The sequence below is a fragment of the Rhinopithecus roxellana genome, chromosome 20, assembly GCF_007565055.1.
Source record: "Rhinopithecus roxellana isolate Shanxi Qingling chromosome 20, ASM756505v1, whole genome shotgun sequence".
Taxonomy (NCBI): Eukaryota; Metazoa; Chordata; class Mammalia; order Primates; family Cercopithecidae; genus Rhinopithecus; species Rhinopithecus roxellana.
In genome coordinates, this window is record NC_044568.1 from 46,369,441 (window position 1) to 46,396,916 (window position 27,476).

The following is a 27,476-nucleotide window of genomic DNA, read 5'->3' on the forward strand; positions in this document are numbered from 1 at the left end:
CCAGTCTGGGCAACAGAGCAGGACTGCATCTCAAAAAAAAAAAAAAAAGAAGAAAAGAAATGTTAACAGTTAGTGAATCTGGGTAAAGAATAATAGAAATTCTTTCTTTTAACTTTCCAGTAAGTTTAAATTTATTTCCACATAAGAAAGTTATGCTTAAGCCCAGGAAGTCGAGGCTATACTAAGCGGTGATCGCACCACTGCACTCCAGCCTCACACCACTGCACTCCAGCCTGGGTAACTGAGCGAGACCCTGTCTCAAAAAAAAGTTGATTTAACTAAAAATACTTGCAATTTACTTACTGGTGACAACGATGATGACAACGCTTGTTGAGCATTGACCACGTGCCAGGCCACTGTGTGAGGGCTTCACTTCATCCTCGCAGTAACTCTCAGGTAGCACTATTACTATCCTCATTTCACAGGTGAGAAAACTGGGGCACAACAAGGTTAAGTAACCAATCAAAGGGCACACGGCAGCCAGGTGCAGTGGCTCACACCTGTAATCCCAGCACTTTGGGAGGCCGAGGCGGGCGGATCATGAGGTCAGGAGGTCGAGACCATCCTGGCTAACACGATGAAACCCCGTCTCTACTAAAAATACAAAAAATTAGCTGGGCATAGTGGTGGGTGCCTGTAGTACCAGCTACTCAGGAGGCTGAGGCAGGAGAATGGTGTGAACCCAGGAGGCGGAGCTTGTAGTGAGCTGAGATCGCGCCACTGCACTCCAGCCTGGGAGACAAAGCGAGACTCCATCTCAAAAAAAAAAAAAAACAACAACAAAAAACAAGGCACATGGCTAGGATATGGCAGAGCTACAATTTAAACACAGGATTATCTGCCTTTATAGCATGACCCATGCAGAATGCCTATTTAATTCAACAGAACAAAATTCCTAACAATGTTGAAATGAGAAATGCAAATCTGTTACCTGGGGGTAGGAATCTTCAAATGCACGATCTGGAGTCATGTGCTTGATGACATCCGCCAAAACGGTATTCACCTCTCGTTTCTAAGCAGGGAAAAGGAACCAAACATGCATTAGACACTGTATGGCAATCGCTGACTATGTTCCTGGGAGAAAGAACTAACGTACTCATAATACATCACACATCTTCCAGGAAATCGTTTTCAACAGTCTGCTGAAAATAACAGAAGGGAGGAACTCCCATTCATATCACCTAGTCTAGTACCACAGCCCCACACCTAGTCAGGACTAAACACTGTTCTCAAAGGTTCTGGGGCTTTACATTGTCCCTGCTTTCCCTGAGCGGTGGTCAAATCGGCCATGCCTCTTTCCGCCTGCCTGTCCCAGGCCCTCCCTCAAGTGCCTGCAGAGAGAACAGTGAAGCACTGTGGAAGAGCGCAGGCTCACCCTTGCAAGCCGTCTGATCTAACTGCTCACTGCTCACTTTTGTCACCTTTAGTAGGAGTCAGCCAACTGCAGCCCAATCCAGCCCAGTGCCTGTTTTTATAAGGCCCACAAGCTAAGAATGGCTTTTGAGTCTCTATAATTAACTGCTGATTTATGAGAATTACAAAAGGCAGAAGAGCACATCAGACACCATCACAAGGATGCAATGGGAAAAATCCAGTCTTTGCAAACTCTACAGCGCAAAAGACCCAATTTCTTCAACAAATAAATTACAGGGAAAGAAAGGAGGAGAGAAGGAGACGGTTTGAAAGATAACTTACACATCAAAAGTATCCTAAAATGCCTATTGCAATGTAAAAGCCTTATTTTCAACCAGATTTCAACAAATAAACTTTTTTTAAAAATGAGATAATTGGGGAAATCAGAATATTGACTGGTATTTATGATATTAAATAATTAGTAACTCAGCCGCGTGAGGTGGCTCACGCCTGTACTCCCGGCACTTTGGGAGGCCGAGGGTGGACTGCTTAAGGTCCGGAGTTCAAGACCAGCCTGGCCAACATGGAGAAACTCCGTCTCTATTAAAAATACATAAAATTAGCTGGGTGTGGTGGTGTACGACTGTAGTCCTAGCTACTCAGGAGGCTGAGGAAGGAGAATTGCTTGAACCCAGGAGCCGGTGGTTGCAGTGAGCTGAAATCATGCCACAGCACTCCAGCCTGGGCAACAGAATGAGACTCTGTCTCAAAAAAAAAAAAAAAAAAAAAAAAAAAAGAAACTTTTTTCCTTAGAATAATATATTTAGATTTTTAAGGAAAGGAACCCTCCAACCTGGGCAATACAGCGAGACCCTATCTCTACAAGTAAAAAAAAATTTAGCCAGGTGTGCTGGCATGTACCTGTGATTCCCACTACTCGGGAGGCTGAGGCAGGAGGATTGCCTGAGCCCAGGAGGTCGAGGCTGGAGTGAGTCACGATCGTTCCATTGCACTCCAGTCCAGGCAACAGAGTGAGATCCTGTTTGTCAATCAATCAATCAATGGAATCCTTACATTTTTACAGATGTGCTGAAATATTGACAGATGAAATGATACGATGTCTGAGATTGCTTCAAAATATTCCAGGGGTCAGGGGACATGGTAATGATATAAATCACACAAGATTTGTCGTAAGTTGATAATTTCTCATTGATGGGTACAAGGGAGCGAATCTGTTTAAATTTCCATAATAAAATGTAAAATAAAAATAGGACCAAAAAAACACAAAAATCAATGGACCAACATTTTACCTAATGCTCAAAATGAGGCAAAATCAATTTTGGTGTTAGAGGCCAGGATGGTGTCTACCTGCACCTCCCCAAAGGCTGAGGTGTGACAGCGAGGGGCAGTTCTGGGGATTCTGCGGGGTCAGTTATTTCCTATTTCCTACTCTGAACGGTGATTACATGGTCGTACCTTGTGAAAATTCATTGAGCCAGCAAACTTATGATACGTGCACTTTTTTGCATGTGTGCTTGGCTCAGTCTGTTTGGGCTTCTCTACCAAAATACCATAAACCAGGAAGCTTGAAACAACAGCAATTTAATTCTCACAGTTCTGGAGGCTGGAAAGTCCAAGCTCGAGGTAGATTTGGTGTCTGGTGAGGACCCATTCCTCACAAATGGCATCTTCTCCCCAAGTCCTCACAGGGTGGAAGGGGATAGTGAGCTCCTCGGGACTTACTTGTATTATTATTTTTGTTTTGAGGCAGAGTCTCACTCTGTCACTCAGGCTGGAGTGTAGCAGTGCAATCTTGGCTCACTGCAGCTTCTGCCTCCCACATTGAAGCGATTCTCCTCCCGCAACCTCCTGGGTAGCTAGGACTACAGGCACGTGTCACCATACCCAGCTAATTTTTTTGTTATTTTTAGTAGAGACGGGGTTTACCATGTTGGCCAGGCTGGTGGGCTTCTTTTATTATAAGGGCATTAATCCCCCTCATAAGGACTCTGCCCTCATGACCTAATCTCCCAAAGGTTCCACCTCCTAATACCATCATCTTGGGGGCTAGGATTTCAACATATGAATTTTGGGAGGGCATAGACATTCAGACTATAGCAATGCTATACTTAAATTTTTAGGACTTGATTAAAAATGAACAAATTACTCTGGCAAGGGTTTTGAACGCACCTCTATCTGCTTCTAAAGTTTCTGCTCTTTGAGAAGCCTAGTATTCACCTAACTGCGGTTCTAGTCTATGCCTCGGGAAAGAAACATTTGCTTAGGAAAAAAATTACATGCCAGTCAAATTGTTTGGGAAATGCTGCTTACTAGACTCTGATGTACAGTCGCAACGCACTTTAGCATATAAACATCTAAGGTATCCTATGGTTAAAAAAAAAAAAAAATGGTTTAACTTTGTATAATGCTGCATTTTCCAAACTTACATGTAAACATGGAACAGTTATTTTTTCTTATAGTACACATATTAATGATCCATCATGCTTTATCATGAAGAACGCAATTTTTATAAATTATAACAGCAAGCACCATGGTCAAACGCCTCAATACCTAAACTAGGCTAATTCACTACTATAAACATGAAAAACTCTAATTCTTTCAAAAACACCACCACAGTCACACATACCGTGAAATGCTTGCAGGTGTATTCTACCCACACTTCGGCACAATTAATGTAGTCCTACAAAGAAAAAGGAAAGCATCTTAACGTTAAGTACAACATAGTATGCCTTCTAGCAAACAGGAAGCTTCAGGTGGCTCTGTTCAGTGGTCGGAAACTGGAATTTCCTTTTGCTAATTACTGGCTTAAAGGCTGATCTTTAATTTAGGAATATCCTATTAACGATATTTTCAAACCTAAATCTTACAAACTGTTACATTTTGGATGCCCACTATAAAGTTAAGTGATCTTTTATAAAGTTTCAAATATCTGTAATGGTATGCATTTTTTTAAGTTTTATTTTTTTATGGCAGTTCTGAATGCATGATCATGTAATTTTATACTTTTAGCACATCTTAAGGCTGTGAGAATTGAATTTTAAAAAAATCAAAGAAATTACATCTTTAAAGCTATCCATTCTCTACTACAGGTAAACAAATAATACAATTACAATAAATAGATTTCTTTAGGAAAAATGTATAACTAATGAAAAGATAATTTCCATTTTCTAGTTCAAATAGAGACAGGGGTCTTGCTATGGTGTCCAGGCTGGTCTGAAACTCCCAGCCTCAAGTGATCCTCCTGCCTCAGCCTCCCAAAGTGCTGAGATTACAGGTGTGAGTCACCATGTTAGGCCCGGAAGGGTAATTTTTTAAAAGAGTAGATGCCAAAACTTGGACAAAAAGTGGTTGATCTAAAGTTTAAATGGCAGGCCGGGCAAAGTGGCTGATGCTTGTAATCCCAGAACTTTGAGAAGCCGAGATGGGTAGATGTTTGAGACAGCCTGACCAACATGGTGAAACCCAGTCTCTACTAAAAATACAAAAATTCGCTGGATGTGGTGGCACACACCTGTAACCCAGCTACTCAGGAGGCTGAGGCAAGAGAATCACTTGAACCCGGGAGGCAGAGGTTGCAGTGAGCCAAGATGGCGCCATTGTACGCTAGTCTGGGCAACAGAGCAAGACTCCATCTCAAAAAAAGAAAAAAAAAAAAGACAAAATGGCCACCCACCTGTGAGTTCTTCAGCTTAGTGATAACTTTCCAAGCTTCGTTGAGAATCTGAAGTCGGTCACTCTCGGGAGGATCAGCCAAGGCCAAGTTTAACCCCAGTGATCGAAAAAGGAGATGCTAAGGAAAAAGTCAAACCATTGTGTTATGGAAATTTTAAATCAAAGTAACTTGAAGCTCAAAGAAAAGAAAAGAGAAAAGGTTGTAATGTTTAATCCTTCTTGGGGCTAATCTTCCAACAACCTCCTTCTGAAGTTCTATCAAACATATCTGCCCCAGCTACACTGAGAGGCTCACACAGAGTTAGCTACATCTGTTGGTCTAATTTGGGGCCATAATATTCCACTGAACAAAGTTTTTCACAAATAATGAATGAAGATATAATCTTTTGTTTGTTTTGAGACAGTGTCTCACTGTGTCATCAGGCTTCATGACATAATCATGGCTCACTGCAGCCTCAACCTCCTGGGCTCCAAGCGATTCTCCCACCCTAGCCTCCCAAGTAGCTGGGACTACAGGAATGCACCACCACACCCAGCTGATTTTTGATTTTTGGTAGAGATAGGATCTTGCTATGTTGCTAGGCTGTTCTCAAACTCCTGGCCTCAAATGATCCTCCTGTGCTGGCCTGCCAAATGCTAGGATTATAAACATGAGCCACCGTGCCCAGCCTGATATATTCTTAAATACGTTAGACCAAAGTCTTTTTTAAATCCTTCATAGTGAGCTAATTTGATAGATTTAGGGCTCATGGGGGCCTTGAAGCCTAGCAATCACATGGGGTCTGACAATCCCAATCTCTGACTCATCTTCCATTGCATTCCTCAGACACAGAGCCTTCGCCTGTGTTCCTGCTGGCCCATGCTATTCCCAACACCGGACTGTCTCTCAAGAGCTATCGGATATACACTGCTTATTTGTGTCCTACTGAGCATGAAGTCAAGAGCCTACCTTGGGGAAACCAGATTCATCACACTCTTTAATCATGCCAATGAAATCCATAGACCTTGTGGCGATGAACTCAGCCCGGAAGGCAGACATCACGGAATTCAACAGCAAGGCACTGCAAGACACAGATCCCCAAGTCAGCCTGGCTTCTCCTCGATCAAAGCTGCTTTAATTTTTGGGTATATATTGCCAGGAAGGATGACTAACAGCTCTTTAGTGGCAGGGTTGAGGGAAAAAAAAAAAAGACCAGAGTAAAAAGGTAAACTGGAAAGACTAACATAGTGTCCTGTACATATTAGAAACTCAATAAATGTTGAATTAACTGGATGTTTAGATGGGTGGATGGACAGATGGCAGGATGAATAGACAGATCAGCAAGTGATCCAGTTCATTTAAGAAGAAGAGTGAGCATTCAATAAGCTGGTGCACTAATGAGACAGAACATTAAGTAACAATATTGATCCATGTTGTAAATATATATCCGCATCATTTATGTAAGAGTTTTTTTTTTTTTTGAGATGGAGTCTCACTTTGTTGCCCAGGCTGGAGTAAAGTGTCACGATCTTGGCTCACTGCAACCTCCACCTCCCGGGTTCAAGTGATTCTCCTGCCTCAGCCTCCCGAGTAGCTGAGATTACAGGCATGTGCCACCATGCTTGACTAATTTTATGTATTTTTAGCAGAGACAGGGTATCACCATGTTGGCCAGGCTGGTCTCGAACTCCTGACCTCAGGTGATCCACCCGTCTCAGCCTCCCAAAGTGCTGGGATTACAGGCGTGCACCACTGTGTCCGGCCAGTTTATGCAAGAGATTTCTTAGGAAAGAGATCTTATGTTATAGGCACCAGGCTCTGGTGACACAGTGGTGAACAAAGCCCATGCAAGGATATTTCCATGTATCTACCACTAAAAGGAAAGCAGAGAGACAACCTCATATTCGTGACAGTCAGGGAGATGAACTTCATCCTAGCCCAACCACCTACCACAGCCCCATGGGGAAATAACTATTATTATTATTATTTTCTCTTTTTTTTGGGACGGAGTCTCACTCTGTTGCAGTGTCATGATCTCGGCTCACTGAAACCTCTGTCTCCTGGGTTCAAGCAATTCTCCTGCCTCAGTCTCCTGAGTAGCTGTGACTACAGGTGTATGCCACCAACCCCGGCTAGTTTTTGTATTTTTAGTAGAGATGGGATTTTGCCACGTTGGCCAGGCTGGTCTCGAACTCCTGACCTCAGGTGATCCACACACTTCAGCCTCCCAAAGTGCTGGGATTACAGGCGTAGGCCACTACCCCCGGTTGGAAAGAACTATTATTATACCCGTTTTACAGATGAGGAGACAGCGGCACAGAGAGGTCAGGCAAGTGGCCCAAGGTCACAGGGCTAAGACAGAACATAGCCAAGGTCTGAGGCCAGGCAACTGGACTCCAGTGTTCTAAACCTCCATGTGATCCTGCCTCTCTCTCTTCAGCTCTATGCCCAGGTAAGCAGGCTAAGCTCAAAAATACCAGCCAATGCCATTTTCAAACTCATGCTTTATGAATCTTAAAATACTTACTTGTTTCCTAGTTTCTTACACCTTTCCATCATCTCGGTCAGCAGAGCCTATTATGTTAAAAATAATAATAATTAAAATATCAGGTTGGAGGAGCTAAAGTAACATTTCTAAGAGATTTCCAAAGTCAAACTCCAAAATGAATGTAGCCACATGTCCATTAAGATAATTCTCAGTGTCTGGTAGGGATGGGGAGGCTAGGGGAGAAAAAATTCACTTTCATGGCATTTAGTGTAATACATAGAAGCTGGGGGCCGGGCACGGTGGTTCACACCTATAATTCTAGCATTTTGGTAGACCGAGGCGGGTGGATCACTTGAGGTCAGGAGTTCGAGACTAGTCTGGCCAACATGGTAAAACCCTGTCTCCACTAAAAATACAAAAATTAGCCAGGTGTGGTAGTGGGTGCCTGTAATCCCAGCTACTTAGGGGGCTGAGGCAGGAGAATCACTTGAACCCAGGAGGTGGAGGCTGCTATGAGCTGAGATCATGCCACTGCACTCCAGCCTGGGGGACAGAGGGAGACCCTGTCTCAATCAATCGATCGATCGATCAATCAATAGAAGCTGGGACCCTGGCATCAGGCACACTTGGATTCAAATCCAGCCTCACCAACTACCAACAATGAGACTTCGGAAGAGCTGGCAACTCTGTCGAACCTGGGTCTCCTTATTGCAAGGCTACAAGTGGTACCATCTCAACTGTGGGGTCACCAGGGCACAAATGAGAATGACAATTCTCCCTACCTCTTTTGTAACCCCACATTCTTCCCCATTTCAGGAGGTGCCCAGGGTGCACTTAGTAATATGAGCAACAAACACCGGGCTAGAGCTTAGTGTCCACCAGCCATGGCGAGAAACACTTTGCACTCACGATCTTACCTCTCCCAACCACGCTTGAAGCAGGGGCTCTATTCTCCCATTTCACAGATGAAAAACAAAGCCACAAATAGCAATGTTTTTCACCCAAGGTCGCACAGTTAGTGATGGCAGCCAGACATGAACCTTGGCAGGCTGGGATCAAAGGCCACATTCTTTGATACATTTCTTCTCCAACACAGTTTGAGGTCCATTTTTTCCCCCAAAAGGAAGTGGATTTTTTTTTTAACTCATTGGAATACTGTTAATGGCTTTGGAGCTATCTTAAGATAATTACATATCTTTAAAAGAGCTCCTGTTTTTAAGAAAATCAATGGAAGAAGGCTCATTTAGGGCAGTGGTTTGGAGAAGGTCAAGCCCAGAGGTAATTACAGGACACTGAGCACTGCCCAGGTTTCAGGCTAAGTCCTTGACTTTCCTTGACTCTCTTACTCTTCACTATGTCCTTGTGAGGTCCATGGAACATTATCCCCATTTTACAGATGAAAAAGCCAAAGGTTAAGCCACTTCCTAATAAGTGGTAAAATGGGATTTGTGCAGGCCAGGGGTGCTGGCTCATGCCTGTAATACCAGCACTTCGAGAGGCTGAGGTGGGAGGATCGCTTGAGCCCAGGAATTCAAGACCAGCCTGGGCAATATAGTGAGACCTCACCTCTACATAAATATTTTTTTTTTTTTTTTTTGAGACAGAGTCTTGCTCTGTCACACAGGCTGGAGCGCAGTGGCGCAATCTCAGCTCACTGCAACCTCTGCCTCCCGGGTTCGAGCGATTCTCCCGCCTCAGCCTCCCGAGTAGCTGGGACTACAGGTGTGTGCCATCACGCCTGGCTAATTTTTTGTATTTTTAGTAGAGATAGGGTTTCACCATGTTAGCCAGGATGGTCTTGAACTCCTGACCTCAGACAATCTGCCCGCCTCAGCCTCCCAAAGTGCTGAGATTACAGGAGTGAGCCACCACGCCAAGCCATAAATTTTTTCAAAAAATTAGCTGGGTGTGGTGGTATATCCTGTGGTCCCAGCTACTCAGGAGGCTGAGGTGGGCGGATCACTTGAGCCCAGGAGGTCAAGACTGCGGTGAGCTGTGATTGTGCCTGGGCACCAAAGTGAGACCTTGTCTCAACAACAACAACAACACAAAAAGACATGGTGGACACGATGGCTCATGCCTGTAATCCCAGCACTTTGGGAGGCTGATGTGGACAGATGGCTTGAGCTCAAGAGTTCACGACCAGCCTGGGCAACAGGGCGAAACCCCATCTCTAAAAAAAAATTTAAAAATTGACCAAGCATGGTGGTGTGTGCTTATCGTCCCAGCTTCTCAGGAGGCTGAGGAGGGGGCATCACTTGAGCCTGGGAGGTTGAGGCTGCAGTGAGCCAAAATTGCACCACTGCACTCCAGCCCGGACAACAGAGCAAGACCCTGTCTCAAAAATAAAATAAAAGAAAATAAAAGTAAAAAACTAAAAAATAAAAAGTAAAATAAAATAAAAGGGATCTATATCTAAGTCTGGACCCAAAGTAAAAAAATAAGTGTTCTTAAGTGCAATTCCACCCTTTCTGGTGGTGCCCCTCTCTGTCGTAAGTGTTGCCCCTCTCTGTCGTAAGTGTTGCCTGGATAAGTGAGAGGTGATGTTAGAGATACTGTTGGAATCCCTACCCCCAGAACCCTGACTTTATTCAGATTTCCATCTATGCCTCACATAAACTAGGTTGGCTTCTGTCATGGACTGAATTATATCTCCCTTAAATTGTTTGTTGGAGCCCTAACCCCCAATATCACTATACTAGGTTAAATGGAGTCTTAAGGGTGGGATCCTAATCCCATAGGACTAATGTCCTTGTAGGAAGAGACAGCAAGGATGTGTGTACACAAAGGAAAAGCTATGTGAGGACACAGCAAGAAGCTGGGAGTTTCCAAGTCAAGGAGAGAGGCCTTGCCAGAAAACAACCTTGCTGGTCGCCTTGATCTTGGTCTCCTAGCCTTCAGAACCATGAGGAAATAAAGTCTGTTGTTTAAGCTCCTAGTCTGTGGTATTTTGTTATGGGAGCCCGAGCAGACTAATACAGACCCAAATCTATCATAGCGGGTCTCGTTCCCCTTGCCCATGACCCATTTCTAGCTGCTGAGACAGGATGGGAAGTCTTTGAGGGATTTGGAGAAAGGTTTCCTGTTCTTAAACAAGGACCCAAGAATCAAAGATTCCCCGGATGTTGTCAGCTCTGGACGTGATGCTTGGAACGGCTGCCCCCACCTTGCTGCTAATCAGCGTCAGCAGAGCAAAAAGATGGACTGAAGCTGCCCACCCAAGAGCCTCCACTTGTTGTGGAGAAGGACACATGGAATTATCTGTGGAGGCCAGACCAGTTAGATGTTTGTTCCTTACAGCCAAAAGCATCCTAGCTGGTGACACAATTGACCACATCATAAATGGCTTCCCTAACCCACTTCTGGGTATTAATATTTGAAAAGTGATTCTTAAAGACCAATAGCCAAGTGGCCTTCGGAAAAGGCTAAGAAAGGAAAAGAGAGATTCTGTATAATCACCACATTGATATTCCCTGACACACAGAAATAATCATTCAACGCCTACCTAACGAGCAACTTGAGTATACAGTTGACCCTTGAATAACATGGTTTTGAGTTGTGCGGGTCCACTTATACACGGATTTTTTTCAACCATATGCTGATTGTGAGATACAGTATTTGTGAGATGCCAAACTCAAGTATACGTGGGTTCCACAGGGCCAACTGTGAGACTTGAGTATGCATGGATTTTGATAGACAGGGAAGCCGGGCACAGTGGCTCACACCTGTAATCCTAGCACTTTGGGAGGCTGAGGCGGGTGGATCATGTGAGGTTAGGATTTAGAGACCAGCCTGGCCAAGATGATGGGACCTTGTCTCTACTAAAAATACAAAAATTAGCTGGGCGTGGTGGTGTGGCTGTAGTCCCAGCTACTTGGGAGGCTGAGGCAGGAGAATCGCTTGAACCCGGGAGGCAGAGGTTGCCGTGAGTGGAGTCGGGCCATTGTACTCCAGCATGGGCGACACAGCAAGACTCTGTCTCCAAAAAAAAAAAAAAAAAAAAGATATATGTGGAGATCCCAGATTCAATCCCCCAAGTATTCCAAGGGATGACTACAGCAGCCATTGTTCCAGACACTGAGGGTAAGATGGGGGGAAAAGAGCCAGAAACCCATGCCTTTGTGAGGTTTACTCTATCTCATATACATGCACATGCACACACACAGGCACACACATGCACACACACACACACACATACATAAATGAGACCTCCTGGTCAACCAATTCTGGAAACATTAGCTAGGGCAAATGCCCTAGTTAAAAGGTTACAAAAGATTCTTACCATTAAGACAAGATAAATGCTTAAAAAGTTCCCTCTCTCACAAAAGATGAATGCACTAAAAATGCATCCAAGAATATAACTTTAAAAAAACAAAGGCTCTGTTGTCATAAAGGAACTTAGGAATACATGTAAGTGTCCAGAGAGCCAAACGTTATAGATCCCTGGGCAGGTCTGCTGGAGGTTACTGATTTTTTTTCCCCTCTAAGAAGTGACAGAATTGATTATCTTTGGCAAGAACACGATGAACAACAGCTCAAAGCAGACTGAGATCGAAACAAGCCCTTTGGCTGGGATCAACCATTGAAAAAGCAGCTCAGCATATTTCTTTCATTTTCACACACACCAGAACTTGAAGATTCAGAAGACTCACAAGGCAGGCATTTGCTTGGTGTGCTGGTTTGTGTTTTAGGCTTTTGTTATTGTTGCTGTTGGCCCTGCATGGCACTTATTTATGTAACATTTCATTGTTTTTCTAAAAATCGTAAAAATAAGAAATGCTTTATAGACAAAAGTTCCAACAACATCGACATGCATCAAGAAAGATGTGAGTGTCCCCCCTTCCCAACTTCCACGTCCTAGAAATCACCACTGTCAACACTTTGGTGTTTATCTAGGACTTTGATGTTCTTATTTAGAACTCTGCCTATGCCTTATGGATATATATTGTTACAGAAGTCTAGTTTTGTTTTTACACAATGGGATACTCTTACAAATACTGGGCTGGAGATATTTAAATATGGCCTTTTTTAATGGAGAATCTAGATGGCCCTTTCTTCTCCATGTTATTACACAAATCTACCTCACTCTTTCAATCCATGGCTATTTAATCCATGCCATGGATATAATATCATTTTTCAAACTGCCCCTAACTGACAGATGTTTTTGTTTTCTGTTTAATTTTTAATTATTTATTTTTATTTATTTATTCTTTTTTGAGACAGAGTCTTGCTCTCTCACCCAGGCTGGAGTGCAGTGGTGCGATCTTGGCTCACTGCAACCTCTACCTCCTGGGTTCAAGTAATACTCCCGCCTCAGCCTCCCAAGTAGCTGGGATTACAGGTGCACACACCACCACACTCAGCTAATTTTTGTATTTTTAGTAGAAACGGGGTTTCGCCATGTTGGCCAGGCTGGTCTCGAACTCCTGACCTCAAGTGATCTGCCCACCTTGGCATCCCAAAGTGCTGGGATTACAGGCATGTGCCACCATACCTGGCCCAATTTTTATTTTTTGTGGGTACATAGTAAGTGTATATATTTATGGGGTACATGACATGTTTTGGTACAGGCACACAATACATAATAATCGTATCATGAAGAATGGAGCATTCCTCCCAATTGAAGGATTTTTAAAAGACTTTTTATTCTGAATTAACTACAGACTCATCAGTAATTGAAAAAAGCAGTAGAGAGAAATCTTTGGTACCCACCACCCAGCTTCTCCCATTTACATAACTAAAATGCATTATTAAAGCTAGGAAATTGACACTGGTATAATACAACTAACTAGACAATTTCACCAGGTTTTACACGCATACTTTTCTGGGGAAGAAGAATATGTCTTTGTGTCTAATTCAATGACCATTTTACCAATATATATGGAGTTTGAGAACGACAGCCATATTTAACTGTTGGATTTTTTTTTTTTTTTTTTTTTTGAGACAGAGTCTTGCTCTGTCGCCCAGCCTGGAGTGCAGTGGTGCAATCTCAGCTCACTGCAAGCTCCACCTCCTGGGTTCACACCATTCTCCTGCCTCAGCCTCCCAAGTAGCTGGGACTACAGGTGCCCGCCACAACACCTAGCTAATTGTTTTGTATTTTTAGTAGAGACGGGGTTTCACTGTGTTAGTCAGGATGGTCTCGATTTCCTGACCTCGTGATCTGCCCGTCTCAGCCTCCCAAAGTGCTAGGATTACAGGTGTGAGCCACCAGGCCTGGCCAACTGTTGGATTTTTTAAGGTGATCTCCAGATTAGGTTATTTATAATTATTTACCCACTTCAAAAGTACAGGAAGAGAGAAAAGAAGTCAGGCCAAGGCTGCAATTCTATTTTAAACATCCCATGGCGCCTTATTATGGCAGCCCAAACGGACTAAGACATGCCTTGATTTTTTACCTTGGATTTCAACTTCAATTTGAAATTCTGTAGATGAGATATTCACAACTAAAGGTATTATTCCTTTCCCTCTCTCACCTGCCTGCCCTGCATATTACCAACTGCTGCAGCTGAACTTTACCATCCCCTAGTTTGAAGTCTTGGCCTCTAATGGATATACACAGCTCTACTCTGCAGGTGAGCTTTTATATCAAAGCGGCCACTATCAAAGAGCTTTTAGGCACCAAACTGTCATATGCACCTTTAACACCACCTTCCATACCGACATCAATTCTTCTGCGGTTTGAAAATGATTATTTTTTTTTAACAAGACACTGCATGTCCCTTATTTAAGTGTGCCCAAGAATCAGAGTTTATTATTATTCAGGTGACCTAATTTTTTAATCACTTATTCTAGTGCAATAATGATTTCCTAGAGCTTACTCCCAGGAAAGCTCTATTCCCAGCTTCTGCCATCCTTTGAGATGACTGGGGCTTAAAATAAAAAGAAGACTGCCTTGTGACATGTACTTTTTGTGTTTAAATCTGATTTTGCCTTTCACTAAAATAAGAAAAAAAAAATAAGCGTTCTCATTTCACCACGTCAATCCTGCTTATATGTTTCCGTCATTCAGTAGAATACCAAGAAAACAGTCAAGTTCGTGGTACCCTTCCCAGAAGTGGGGGACAGCATGTGGTTGCTCAAACCATGCTGAGGACCATAGAGAACGAACAGCAAAATTTCAAACAATCTTCCCTTTATAGTGGCTTGATTTAAAATTAATTTACTTAATGGTAAGACTATTCACCTGAAGTACAGGATGTCCGTTTTTCTCCTCATAATTTAGAATCTCAAAAAGTAAAAATGTAAGCAGTGCAAACTTGTTGAAAAGTTAGAAAACAGAGATGGGTGGCCGGGCGTAGTGGCTCGTGTCTGTGATCCCAGCATTCTGGGAAGCCGAGGGGGGAGGATCATTTGAGGCCAGCAGTTAGAGATCAGCACGAGATCAACAAAATGAAACTGCGTCTCCACTAAAAATACAAAAATTAGCTGGGTGTGGTGGTGCATGCCTGTAGTCCCAGCTACTCAGGAGGCTGAGGCATGAGAATCGCTTGAACCTGGGAGGCAGAGGTTGTAGCGAGCCGAGATTGCACCAGTGCACTCCAGACTGGGAGACAGAGCAAGACTCTGTCCCAAAGGAAGAAAGAAAAAAACAGACGGGCAAAGAAAAATAAGTTACGATGGCCCCAAATCTCACACTCCAGTGATATTCTGTCACTTCTCCTTCCCAACTCTCTTGCACAGATATAAAAATCATGTCTGCAAGTACCAAGATGTGGGGTGCTACACTAAGCACCATAGATACAGTGATTTCTTTGATCCTTGCAACAGACTAGAAAATAGGAATCATTAATATTGCTCCCATTTTACAGATGAAGAAAGAAGACTCAGAGTGGTTAGGAATAAGTTACCTGCTCCCTACTCTATCACAACAGCTGTAACGGAGCTGAGATGCAGACCCAGGCACCCTGACTCCAGAGCCCACGCCTGAACACTAGGCCACACTGCCACTTACAACACACACAGCAATGTAACTTTCTTTTTGCACTTAGCCATATACCATGAATACCCTTACATCAGTATGCACAGATCATCAGGAGTCTCCATCATTTTAAATGGCCTCATTAACATCTCACTGAATGCACATACCATAACCAGTCCTCTCTGATGCTTGCCTCCAATTTTGCACTACTGTGAACAAACCATGTGTGCATGTCTGTGTGTGTTTGTAATGTTTATGCACTCGTCTAACTTACAGCATAAATTCTTAAAAGCGGGATAGCTCAGTTAAAGTCATGTCCTTTTTTTTTCTTTTCTACACAGCTTTCAACATGTGTTGGCAACATCTAGGAAAAGACAGATATCCCTCAACTTTGCCTTGCTCTATGTGTCCCTGTTTTGTAGTCTCTCTTTTCTTTGCAACTATCAAATAAAGACAAGGGAAGCTTCATCTATCACAGTCTTTTTTTTTTTTTTTTTTTTTGAGACAGTCTGGCTCTGTCACCCAGGCTAGAGAACAGTGGTGCCATCTCGGCTCACTGCAACCTCCGCCTCCCAGGTTCAAGTGATTCTCTGCCTCAGCCTCCTGAGTAGCTGGGACTACAGGCACATACTACCATGCGCAGTTAATTTTTGTATTTTTTGTAGAGACAGGGTCAAAAGAGCAGTCTGGGCAACATAGCGAAACTCCATCTCTACAAAAAAATTCAAAAAATTAGCCAGGCACGGTGATATACGCCTATATATCCATGTTAGCCAGGCTGGTCTTGAACTGCTGGCCTGAAGTGAACTGCACGCTTCAGCCTCCCAAAGTGCTAGGATTACAGGCATGAGCCACTGTGCCTGGCCTATCACAGTCTTCATGACAGTTTGAATTGGTGTTCTACTAAAACTGCTTCTCAGTTTTGGAAAAGAAAAAAAATACATGTCTGCTATGATTCTGATGTTACTTCAATTCCGGACAATACTTCAACTGGCAAAAAAGAAAAAAAGGAAAGAAAAATAATCTTATAAAAGAAATTAAGCATCTGAGCTTTATTTTCCTTCCATAAAATACCTGCTCCACAGCCTTTATTGGATTATTATAAACACAAAAGGGGTACATGAAAGGTAAGTGAAGAGGTGATAAGGCTTGTCGGACCTGGAGCCCAATTCCGTGGGTTTGTATCAAGTCACCAACCACCTTCCTGTTTTTTCTTTTTTAATGAGACAGTGTCTTGCTCTGTCACTCAGGCTGGAGTGCACTAATACAAACACAGCTCACTGTAGCCTTGAACTCTGGGGCTCAGGTAGTGCTCCCACCTCAGCCTCCCGAGTAGCTGGGATTATAGGCATATATCACCAGGCCTGGCTAATTTTTTGTAGAGATGGAGTTTTGCTATGTTGCCAAGGCTGGTCTCAAACTCCTAAAATCAAGTGATCCTCCCAACCTTGGCCTTGCAAAGTGCTAGGATTACAGATGTGAGCCACCGTACCCAGCCACCAACTGCTTTCTAGCTGTGGCCTCACTTAGGTATATGGCCTCTCAAGCCACCACATTCCCCTCCCACAGCTGTTGAAATGAGACAGTCTCAGAAAAGCACTAAGCACAGAACCAGCCACCAGGGTAAGCCCTCTATAAAGGCTGGCTAGCGCTAACGTTGCTATAGCTGTTATGAAGGGGTCCCATTAACATGAAAAGGCACAGCGTGCAGGGGCTATCGCCATACAGGAGGTGAGCGTCACACTGAAGCAGTTACCTCGGGGGCATGGTAGGAAATGCACTGGAAGATCCAGTCCATAGCAGGCGGGTACAAGGGGAGGTACGATGGAAGCTCCACTCCTTGGACCACCAGCTGGTTCTGGACCGTATCCCCGTGAATCTACAGGAGACCAAACAAACACTTAGAAAAGGAGGGGAAAAATCAAACAACAAACAAAGTACACACAACTCACAGACTGTGCATACTTGTAAGCATGTGGACAGCCCTGAGAGAAATAGCCTGGTTTCTCAGTTGCTTTTTTTTTTAAACCAGAAAAAAACACAGAAAGTTTCTCATGTCACCAAGCTGAGCTGTTTTGGGAATGGGCGCTGTGGAAAGCAGGAACCTGATAAAAATGGAGCCAGCAGATGCTAAGAAGCAAGGCTCATCGACTGGAGACGTTTCCTGTTAACACATGCATATTAACTTTCTCCGCTTACTCAGTACAATCAACACATTTTAATTGTCTACAACAGAAGCTAGTGTAATTTTCCAGGGCCTGCACATTTAAAGAGCTTTAAGGCATTCTCCACTTGGAAAACCAACTGGGTTTTCTGACTTTGCTTTCACAGAACTGTTATATCGATTAGCTATTCTGAGAGTGTTCTCTTACCTGTTTGAACGTAAGGAGGAAGTCAAAAAAGTTCTTATTTAGGGTTTCTTTGAGATGTGGGGCCACTTCCATTCCCACCTGAAGCCAGACAAACGGAAAAACTGGTTGCAAACAATAACAGTAGTATGATTTTATTTTTGGAAATTAATATATATATGTGTGTGTGTATACACACACACACACACCTATGTTTATATAGAAAAAGTCCAGAAAATTATTACTTTTTTTGAGATGAAGTCTTGCTCTGTTGCCAGGCTGGAGTGTAGTGGCACGATTTCGGCTCACTGCAACCACCGACTCCCTGGTTCAAGGGATTCTCCTGCCTCAGCCTCCTGAGTAGCTGGAATTACAGGCACGTGTCACCATGCCCGGCTGATTTTTGTATTTTTAGTAGAGACGGGGTTTCACCATGTTGGCCAGGATGGTTTTGATCTTCTGACCTCATGATCTGCCCGCCTTGGCCTCCCAAAGTGCTGGGGTTACAGGTCTGAGCCACAGTGCTTGGCCTAATTTTTTTTTTCCTTATCTGTTTTTTGTTTTATTATGAGACGGAGTCTCGCTCTGTTGCCCAGGGTGGAGTGCAGTGGCACAATCTTGGCTCACTGCAACCTCCGCCTCCCAGGTTCAAGCAATTCTCCTGCCTCAGCCTCCCAAGTAGCAGGGAGTACAAGCATGTGTCACCACACTCGGCTAATTTTTGTATTTTTAGTAGAGATCGGGTTTCACCATGTTGGCCAGGCTGGTCTCCAACTCCTGACCTCAGATGATCCGCCCGCCTCAGCCTACCAAAGTGCTGGGATTACAGGCGTGAACCACTGCGCCCAGCCTATCTGTTTTCTTATTCAATAAACATGTACTGCTTTTATAAGAAAGACCACAGAAGCTATTTTTAATAAAAAAGGGCGACATTTGCAGAAATCATCTTTGCTCTTCCCCAAAGGTATTGAATGTATTTCTAAACAGATGACCAAGAGAACAAATCAATACGCAACTAAAAAGGAATATACTCTCGAGATTGTGTACACAATTTAAAAAGATGATAAACACACAGGTAGTTGTACTTATTAGATGAAACACAAAGATTACAGTACATGAGAGAGTCAGCTTGGATTTCAGATGTGGTGCTGCCCCCGTTACGTGGTTAGTTAAAAGCTATACAAATCCATTCTTTGCAAGGCAGTGATAAGAGTAGACATAAGTTTTAATACATTTTATACAATTTTATGTAAGATGAGTATGAAGTGTAACAATGCTATAATCCCTTAGGTCCTGACTTCATTGTTACAAAACAGACTGTAACAATTCTAGCTGAAGACATTTACTAATCATAGATAAGGTACAGCAATGGGGTTAGATGGAAAAGTAGAGCGATGAGCTATGGAGGGGAGTTCATAGGTTTAAAACACAACATCACAGCGTTTCTTAAACTGACTTCCTCAGAAACGCTTCATTTCCAAATTGCTGCTTAATCGCAAAAACAACTTTGTAGGCTAGGCTGCAGCGGCTCACACCTGTAATCCCAGCACTTTGGAAGGCACAGGTGGGCCAATCACTTGAGGTTAGGAGTTTGAGACCAGCCTGGCCAACATGGGGAAACCCTGTCTCTACTAAAAACCACAAAAATTAGCCGGGTGTGGCGGCGCACGCCTGTAGACCCAGCTACTTGGGAGGTTGAGGTAGGAGGATCGCTTGAACCCGGGAGGTGGCAGTTGCAGTGAGCAATATTGCGCCACTGCACTCCAGCCTGGGCAACAGAGCGAGACTGGATCTCTGTTTCTTCAAATGGGGATAGATTTCTCCCATTCACGTTCCATTACTCAGAGGTCATGATGGGTAACAATAATAATGTTTTTCAGATGGCATTTGAGAACCATCCGGGTGTTAAATTCCAAGAGCAGCTCTGTGATTGGGTACAGGAAGTGCTGTTTCCAAGGACAAGCACATAGATTATAACATGTATATATATATATATACACTAACAAGAAACATCACATCCAGTTCTACAGTGCTATGATTCTCCTTCCACTTAATCATATTGTAGAAAAGACATTAATTATCTGTTAGGTGACAGCAAAGGCTGGCCTGGTGGCTGAGCCATGGAGATGAGCTGCAGCGGCTGTGAGTTAGGAGTTAATCATACCTTCCTCTAATAAACAGCTTCCAGCTCCCCCTACGCTCTACCCACGCAGAGCTTTTGTTTTCTGTTTTTCTCTTCTCATCGGGCCAAATGAGCAGCTTGGATATCTGCTCGGGTCTAAAACGTGTCTCCTCGGAGCAGCAAGGGTATTGCTCATGATTCCCATCTGCCGTTTCGGCCTGACCAGCATTCATCCCCCCTGTTGCTGGTAACAGCAAATTACATTTGTCTCTGGGGAATCAAACCTTCCTCTCAGACCATGAGGTCTGTGGTGAAGCTGGATCCACCTCACCCTGCGTTCCACGCAGGGGCATGTGACCCAGGCCCAGTCAGTAAGCACCCAGACCCCAACCCATGGCCACGTGACTGGGGTGGACAAGCAACCCTAGGTAATCCATGAAGAATCAGCCCTGAGGCTCTGGCTAGATCTACTGGTGAGAAAACACACTTTCCAACAAGGTTCCTAAGGTGGTAGGATGGAAGCCAGAGGCTGCTATGGGCCATCATATAAAAAAAGCAAGTCACAGAACGAAGCCAACTCAGAGGACAGCAGAGCTGAGTGATGTGGGGACAGGCTGATTCTTGATGGCACCCTTTGAGGGCCTGCATCCAGCCGTGCCTGCCCTACCCCTGGTCTCTCCAGACACTGGCCAGTAAGTTCCTATTTTTGCTTAAAGTAGTATGAACTGGGTTTTTGGCACTTGCAACTGAAAGAAATCTTACTAACACACAGGCTGTCTCTTTTGTTTGTTTGAGGCAGTCATGCTCTGTCACCCAGGCTGGAGTGCAGTGGCACGATCTTGGCTCACTGCAACCTCCGCCTCCTGGGTTCAAGTGATTCTCATGCCTCAGCCTCCCGAGTAGCTGGAACTATAGGCGTGAACCACCATGCCTGGCTAATTTTTGTATTTTTTAGTAGAGACGGGTTTTTGCCATGTTGGCCAAGCTGGTCTTGAACTCCTAACCTCAAGTGATCTGCCCGCCTCAGCCTCCCGAAGTGCTGGGATTACAGGCATGAGCCACTGTGCTTGGCCTCTCTTACTCTTTTAATGTTAAAGAGACTTTTAGAAACTACCCAACCAGGGGAATCAATGCATTGCCTGGACTGACAAAAATGATTTCAGCAGACGCCAGGCACTCCACTACCCATCTTGCTGGGATGGGTCTGCTTTGTCCTCTGCATCTTCTCATCGTCACTGTATTTCAAGTTGCATCTGCCATTCAAAGGCACTTTATATGTAACAAATATGATTGTGTACCCTAGCTCATGTACCTGACTTCAAACATTAAAAGGGAACAGGCTTGCAAAAAATACGTACTTCCTCACTTTCTGATTTCTCTTTAAAAACCAAATTATTTGCAGAAAAGACAGCATGAGTCTAAGTCTTTATCACCGGGTCTCCGACATCAGGCCTTATTCAAGTGATGTCAATGTGTGTTAAAAGTATTTGCTATGTTCTACAAGGCAAAAGGCAACAGAGCAGAAATATATAAACAAGGCTGGGCGTGATGGCTCACACCTGTAATTCCAGCAGTTTGGGAGGTCGGGGAGGGCAGATTACCTGAAGTGGGGAGTTCAAGACCAGCCTGGCCAACATGATGACACCCCATCTCTACTAAAAATACAAAAATTAGCTGGGCATGGTGGCAGATGCCAGTGATCCCAGCTACTCGGGAGGCTGAGACATGAGAATCGCTTGAACCCAGGAGGCAGAGGTTGCAGTGACCTGAGATTGCACCACTGCACTCCAGCCTGGGCAACAGAGTGAGACTCTGGCTCAAAACAACAACAACAACAACAACAACAACAACAAAAGGCCAGGTGTGGTGGCTCATGCCTGCAATCCCAGCACTTTCAGAGGCTGGGGCGGGCGGATCATGAGGGCAAGAGATTGAGACCATCCTGGCCAACATGGTGAAACCCTGTCTCTACTAAAAATACAAAAATTAGCTGGGCGTGGTAGTGCACACCTGGAGTCCCAGCTACTCGGGAGGCTGTGGCAAAAGAATTGCTTGAACCTAGGAGGCAGAGGTTGCAGTGAGCTGAGATCACACCACTGCACTCCAGCCTGGCAACAGAGCGAGACTCCATCTCAAAAAAAAAAGAAAAAAGAAATACGCAATCTCTTTGCATCTCTCCCAGAGGATGTGGCATTGTGTTCTGTGCACAGTAGGGCCTCAGCAAACACCGACTCGGGAGGAGTATTCAAGCTTTAATATATTCGCAAGTTGTCCTTGGAAACACACCTGATACCTCTGGATGGAAAATCTCCCCCCTGCCCAGGTTTCAAGCAGTGGGCGATACATACACACTTTGGCCTCTGCTACAAAGAGGGAAGAGGGTGCCCTTAAACGAAAGGCTTTTTCTTTCATTCTCAGTATCAAGAAACAGACCTATAAAAAGTGCCCTTCCTAATGGATATCTACTCCTCACTCTGAAGGCACTTAGTTTTTCGTGACACTTGAGACCACAGGGCTGCCGACATTTGCTGGCTGTCACGCAGAAGCAGCAAATCACAGGCTACATGTTCTCACCTTCTGGTTTAATAAGGCGCAAACTCATGGGGGAGGCTCTAACTGCAACTTTGTCCTCAAGGAGGTCTGGGGCTTATCAGGGGCAATGATCTAAGGATGTGCAATACTCATGGGATGATAGGGAAGATTCTCATTGCTAGGGGAGTCCTGACAGAGGCAAAGCCCCTGTGTGAGCTGAAGAAAACTACGGAGAGGCCATATACCGGCCAGGCACAGTGGCTCACACCTGTAATCCCAGCCCTTTGGGAGGCCAACGTGGGCAGATCACTTGAGGTCAGGAGTTCGAGACCATCCTGGCCAACATGGTGAAACCCCGTCTCTACTAAAAATACAAAAATGAGCCAGGCGTGGCGGCAGACGTCTGTAATCTCAGCTACCCAGGAGGCTGAGACAGGAGAATCACTTGAACCCAGGAGGCTGAGACAGGAGAATCACTTGAACCCAGGAGGTGGAAGCTGCAATGAGCTGAGATGGCACCACTGCACTCCAGCCTGGGCGACACAGTGAGACTCCATCTCAAACAAAAAAGACCACATAACCTCCATTGGTTACGTTTTTCCAGACACAAAAAACTTAATAGCTTAGCTGACGCCTCACGGTGCTTTAAAGCAGGGCATGGGCAAGTAATTTCTAATCAGTCCCTCTACCTGCTTTCACAGCAGCCACCTAAGCCAGGCCACACAGACCCTGAGGCCTGCCGTCATGTGGGACACCGCTCCCTTGCCAAGCAGAAAACTAATAAAGCAATCAAAGTCAAGACAAAGGAAGAGCGTGTTTCAAGTCAATGAAAAGCAACTTGTCAGCCGAAGGGCCCTGGGAGCCTCCTTCGCAGCAAGAACTGAGAAACAATTAATTTTGAAAACCAGTTCATTTGTAAGAAGATGACCTTAAACATCCCCTAATTAGAGCTATGGTAAGTTGGTCTACTTTAAAATTAATTTTTAAAAGAAACCCTACAGTTCTACTTTCTGCGGCAGAGATATGATCTAAAATTAGCTGCTAATAAAGTCCTTCTCTCAATGACTTGTGGCGTGGTGGGGAAGGAGGGCCCTGTGTGAACATTCAAGGAGACGGGCGGCAGCCGTGCCGTCAAGGGTAGTGACTCGCATGGCCTACCCGGCACAGGTAGGCACGGGCGTACACCGACACCAGCGGGTCTCCGATCCCTCTGATCATGCATGTTAACCGGGGCAGGCACTCTGAAATTCCCCTGCGAGAGACAAAAAGAGGCCAGCATTACACTCAACGTGAGAACTCGCTGTTCCTTTATTTTTAAAATAAAGATAAAATAAAAACTTCCTAAATTCGCCAAGGGGGGTGGTGTGGGGAGGAAAAATCAAGTTTCAGTAACAAACCAAGGTCAAAGTTTCAGTTTTCTAAGGCAATGTAACAACAGTCTTTCTCTTCTGATACAATTTGTTCACTGAATGATTTATTTCATCGTTATCATTTGCTCAGTGGTGGAGGCTAACCACATTTTTTCCCCAATCGAGGTCACATTTATTTTATTAATTTTAACAGTTTTTGTCTCCAATTATTTTCCATCGACTGGGCACCGCTTGATCTTCTCCCCACATCTATTTTTGTTTGCCACAGATTTACTGTCCCGTATGCTGTTCCTTCCGTGAATCTCAGGCTGGCATCTGACATCCTCCAACTACCAACAATGTGAATTACAATTTATTTCTCCTGCAATGTATGTCTTCCCTCTGCCTAAGGCATTATCCTCCTCCAACTGGTGAGGCAAAATAACTGTTTCTTCAGTACCCATGTTATTCCCCCAAACTACTCCAGGCATCCCTAGATTCAAATCCAACACATTTGAGATAAATTCTAAATCCAATCAGAAGAGTTATCTGTGGAGCACCATGAATCAGTCACTCCCGGGCTTCAAGGAATTTATTATCTAGCTATCTAACATGACTCAGCATTTCACCTGCTCTGCAGAAAGCAGATCTGGGTCCCCCATGTCCTATAATTACTCTCAAAACATTGTGATAAATTGAGTAGCATGGACCTAAGCCACTAAGGGCAAAGGCTTCTGCTTCTGACGTCATCATTTTCATCATCATCAACAGCAGCAGCCAACACAGAGGATGGGCCCACCGTGTACCAGGTATGACTCTCACTGTTGCATGTATGACCTGAAGGACCCTCTCAGACCTCTTCTTAGGGTCATGTTCCCAGGAGAGGGAGCCTGAGGTTCTGAGGCTGTAAATAACCTGCTAAGACCATACAGCTAGTACCAGTACAGCCAAGATTCAAATCCAGTTGAGCTGATCTTCCTTGACCTCCTCAATCAACTTCTCCTGGCTTGAGTTTTCCTCTCCCTAATACAGGGATTAGGATGGTGTCTCTACTTCATTCAGTTTTCATTTGGATTCAACGAGAAAATGCACAGAAGGTGCTTAACACACATTAAGTACTCAGTGAATAATGGCTACTATTACATTGCCATTACTATCTGTGTACACACGGGAGATTTTGAACAATTTTATGGTTCTAGATTTTATCGAAGAGCCTTACGTTTTGGAGAGGAATTTGTTACATTTCAGGATGGATGCCTCCACGTAACTACAAGAACATCCTGTTAAGGAAGATGTTTTCCAGAAGGTCTACTCCCTATGGAGAAAAGACTAAACTATCCATGAATAGAAGTAGGCAGGTCTTAGGAGACGGGAACCAGAACGGCTCTCAACAATCTAGCGAACTAAGGTAGCTTATGGTTTCTACATATGGTTTTCAAAGTTTCATACTTATCTAAAATAAATTGTGGAAAATGTTACACATTAACTCATACTTGCATGCTGAAATATAAACTGGGTTTTGAGCATTTCTAATCAATGCTTTATGGGGAAAGAAAGAACTTTAGAGGCCGGGTGCAGGGGCTCACGCCTGTAATTCCAGCACTTTGGGAGGCAGAGGCGGGCGGATCACGAGGTCAGGAGATTGAGACCACCCTTGCTAACACAGTGAAACCCCGTCTCCACTAAAAATACGAAAAAATTAGCTGGGCGTGGTGGCGGGCGCCTGTAGTCCCAGCTACTCGGGAGGCTGAGGCAGGAGAATGGTGTGAACCCAGGGGGTGGAGTTTGCAGAGAGCCGAGATCACGTCACTGCACACCAGCCTGGGCAACAGAGCGAGACTCTGTCTCAAAAAAAAAAAAGAAAGAACTTTAGATAACTAAGATGCAATTTATGCATAAGTTGAATTCTGTTCTTCAATATTGGCATTTGCCCTGCCAAGCTTGACCCTGTTCTTTCAAGTTCTTGGAATCAGAGAAAATACAAATGAGAGAATTAATTGAGAGAATTAAGGTGGGAATGTTCCACAAGGAAACAAATGCCTGACACATGGCATCGGGTTCAAAGTAAAAGACAAAAAAACTGGAAAGAGCAAGAGTCCAAGGGTTTCTACAATGTGGCTTGCCCTGTATGTATTTTCAGGCTAGCAACCGTCATGGGACCACATTTTCAATAAGAATGTCAGGGCATCCCATCACATGGCTTCTATTAACAGTACAACTCTTTTAGCCTATCTTGAAAATCACCAGACAAAAAAAAAAAAAGAAAAAAGAAAAAGGATACAATCTTGGAATGAGTTCCCTGATGGAGGCAATCTTGAAAAACCAATTTAGGCATGTTTCCTTGGCCGTGTCATTGGCATTCTCTGGAGAAAAGTGATCTGTAATACAAAAACAAGACCCATCAGCCCTCCTAAATCTCAGGATCTGTGTGAGTCCCCGCATGGAAACACATTACCCTGGAGCAGAAAAGGGAGTGACTCAGCCTGTGTCTTTCTTTCCAAATATCACTATTAGGAAGCAACTGATGATAACAATAGTTTCCACAAACACAGGCTTTCTAAGTGCCAAGTGTTGTCCACAGTGCTTTACAGACAGCTCACCTGATCCCATAGAGCAACCCTCTGAGGTATGTACTTTTATTATCTTATTTTACAGATGCAGAGTCCAAGGCACAGAGGAATGTAGTGACTCACCCAAGGCACACAGCAAGCAAATGTAAGAGCTGGAATTCAACCCAGGCAGTCGCGGCTGACATTCTTAGCCACTGCCTCTAATATAATCCAGAGGTTCTTGGTTACCTCCCAGTAACTATGACAACATTGTTGAGAATTCCAGATGCTTTAGGGAACTGAGACTGCAACATGAAATGTGATCTAAGCTTTTGCTCTACACATCACAATGGGCCAGAGGAAGGTAAAGCAAGGCCCTTGAGGTGAGAAACCAGCCAGAATTATGTTGCTGGCTCATGACTGGCTCCAAGACGAGTCACCTTGTGAAACTGCCAGTTTACTCCATAAGCTATTGTCCTCCCCCTTAATAGAAGAACTCGCATTTTCCTGCAGGGCACAGGGCCATCCTTGCAGTTAGGTGTGGTCACGTGGGTCAGTTCTGGTCCCAGGATATATAAATAGAAGGGCAACTTCTGAGAAGTATCTTTAATGGAAGGGGCTTGCCTTCCCTCACTCCTTCTTCCTGCTCACTGACTGGAATGCAGACATGACAGCTGGAACCTCTGCAGCCATACTGACCATGAGAGCAGCAAGACAGAAGTGAGGATCGTTGGTACCAAGGGCTAGCTGGCCCATCAGCTCTGACCTTCATTACTGTTATTTTGAGTTTTCTGGAACTGGAACCCAAGCTTGCTTTTGACATACATATTTTTAAACAGCAGAAATTTATTTCTCACAGTTCTGGACTTGACATACATCGTAAGCAATGGAAGAGAATATGGAGAAATGAAAGAAAAAACACAAAACTTATCAATACCATGAAGGCCATTGTTAAACTCTCACATGGAAAAGATTTCTTCTAAATGATTTTGGCAAAGATTAGAGCTCCATCCCACCACTGGATGTTTTATACTTTTAGGATTAATTCAAAAAGGGAGAAGCTGGCCAGGCACTGTGGCTCATACCTGTAGTCCCAGCTACTTGGAAGGTTGAGGTGGGAGGATCAACAGAGCCCAGGAGT

General features: G+C 44.1%; 1 protein-coding gene across 2 annotated transcripts in view; it reads right to left on the minus strand.

The window, feature by feature from the left end:
* The window catches only part of VPS35L (VPS35 endosomal protein sorting factor like), a 149,758-nt gene that overhangs the window by 70,946 nt on the left and 51,336 nt on the right, over nt 1-27,476 (minus strand). The window contains exons 10-19 of one of the 2 annotated variants that reach the window (XM_010388549.2): nt 26,068-26,164; nt 25,006-25,053; nt 23,596-23,689; nt 17,808-17,885; nt 17,192-17,314; nt 7,554-7,600; nt 5,996-6,107; nt 5,048-5,164; nt 4,001-4,054; nt 932-1,012 (exon numbers count right to left, since the gene is read on the minus strand). In XM_010388549.2, the coding sequence (XP_010386851.2) occupies nt 932-1,012; nt 4,001-4,054; nt 5,048-5,164; nt 5,996-6,107; nt 7,554-7,600; nt 17,192-17,314; nt 17,808-17,885; nt 23,596-23,689; nt 25,006-25,053; nt 26,068-26,164 (851 nt within the window). Of the gene's footprint in view, nt 1-931; nt 1,013-4,000; nt 4,055-5,047; nt 5,165-5,995; nt 6,108-7,553; nt 7,601-17,191; nt 17,315-17,807; nt 17,886-22,191; nt 22,269-23,595; nt 23,690-25,005; nt 25,054-26,067; nt 26,165-27,476 lie in introns of those variants that run through there. The other variant, XM_030925585.1, reaches the window with a different exon arrangement.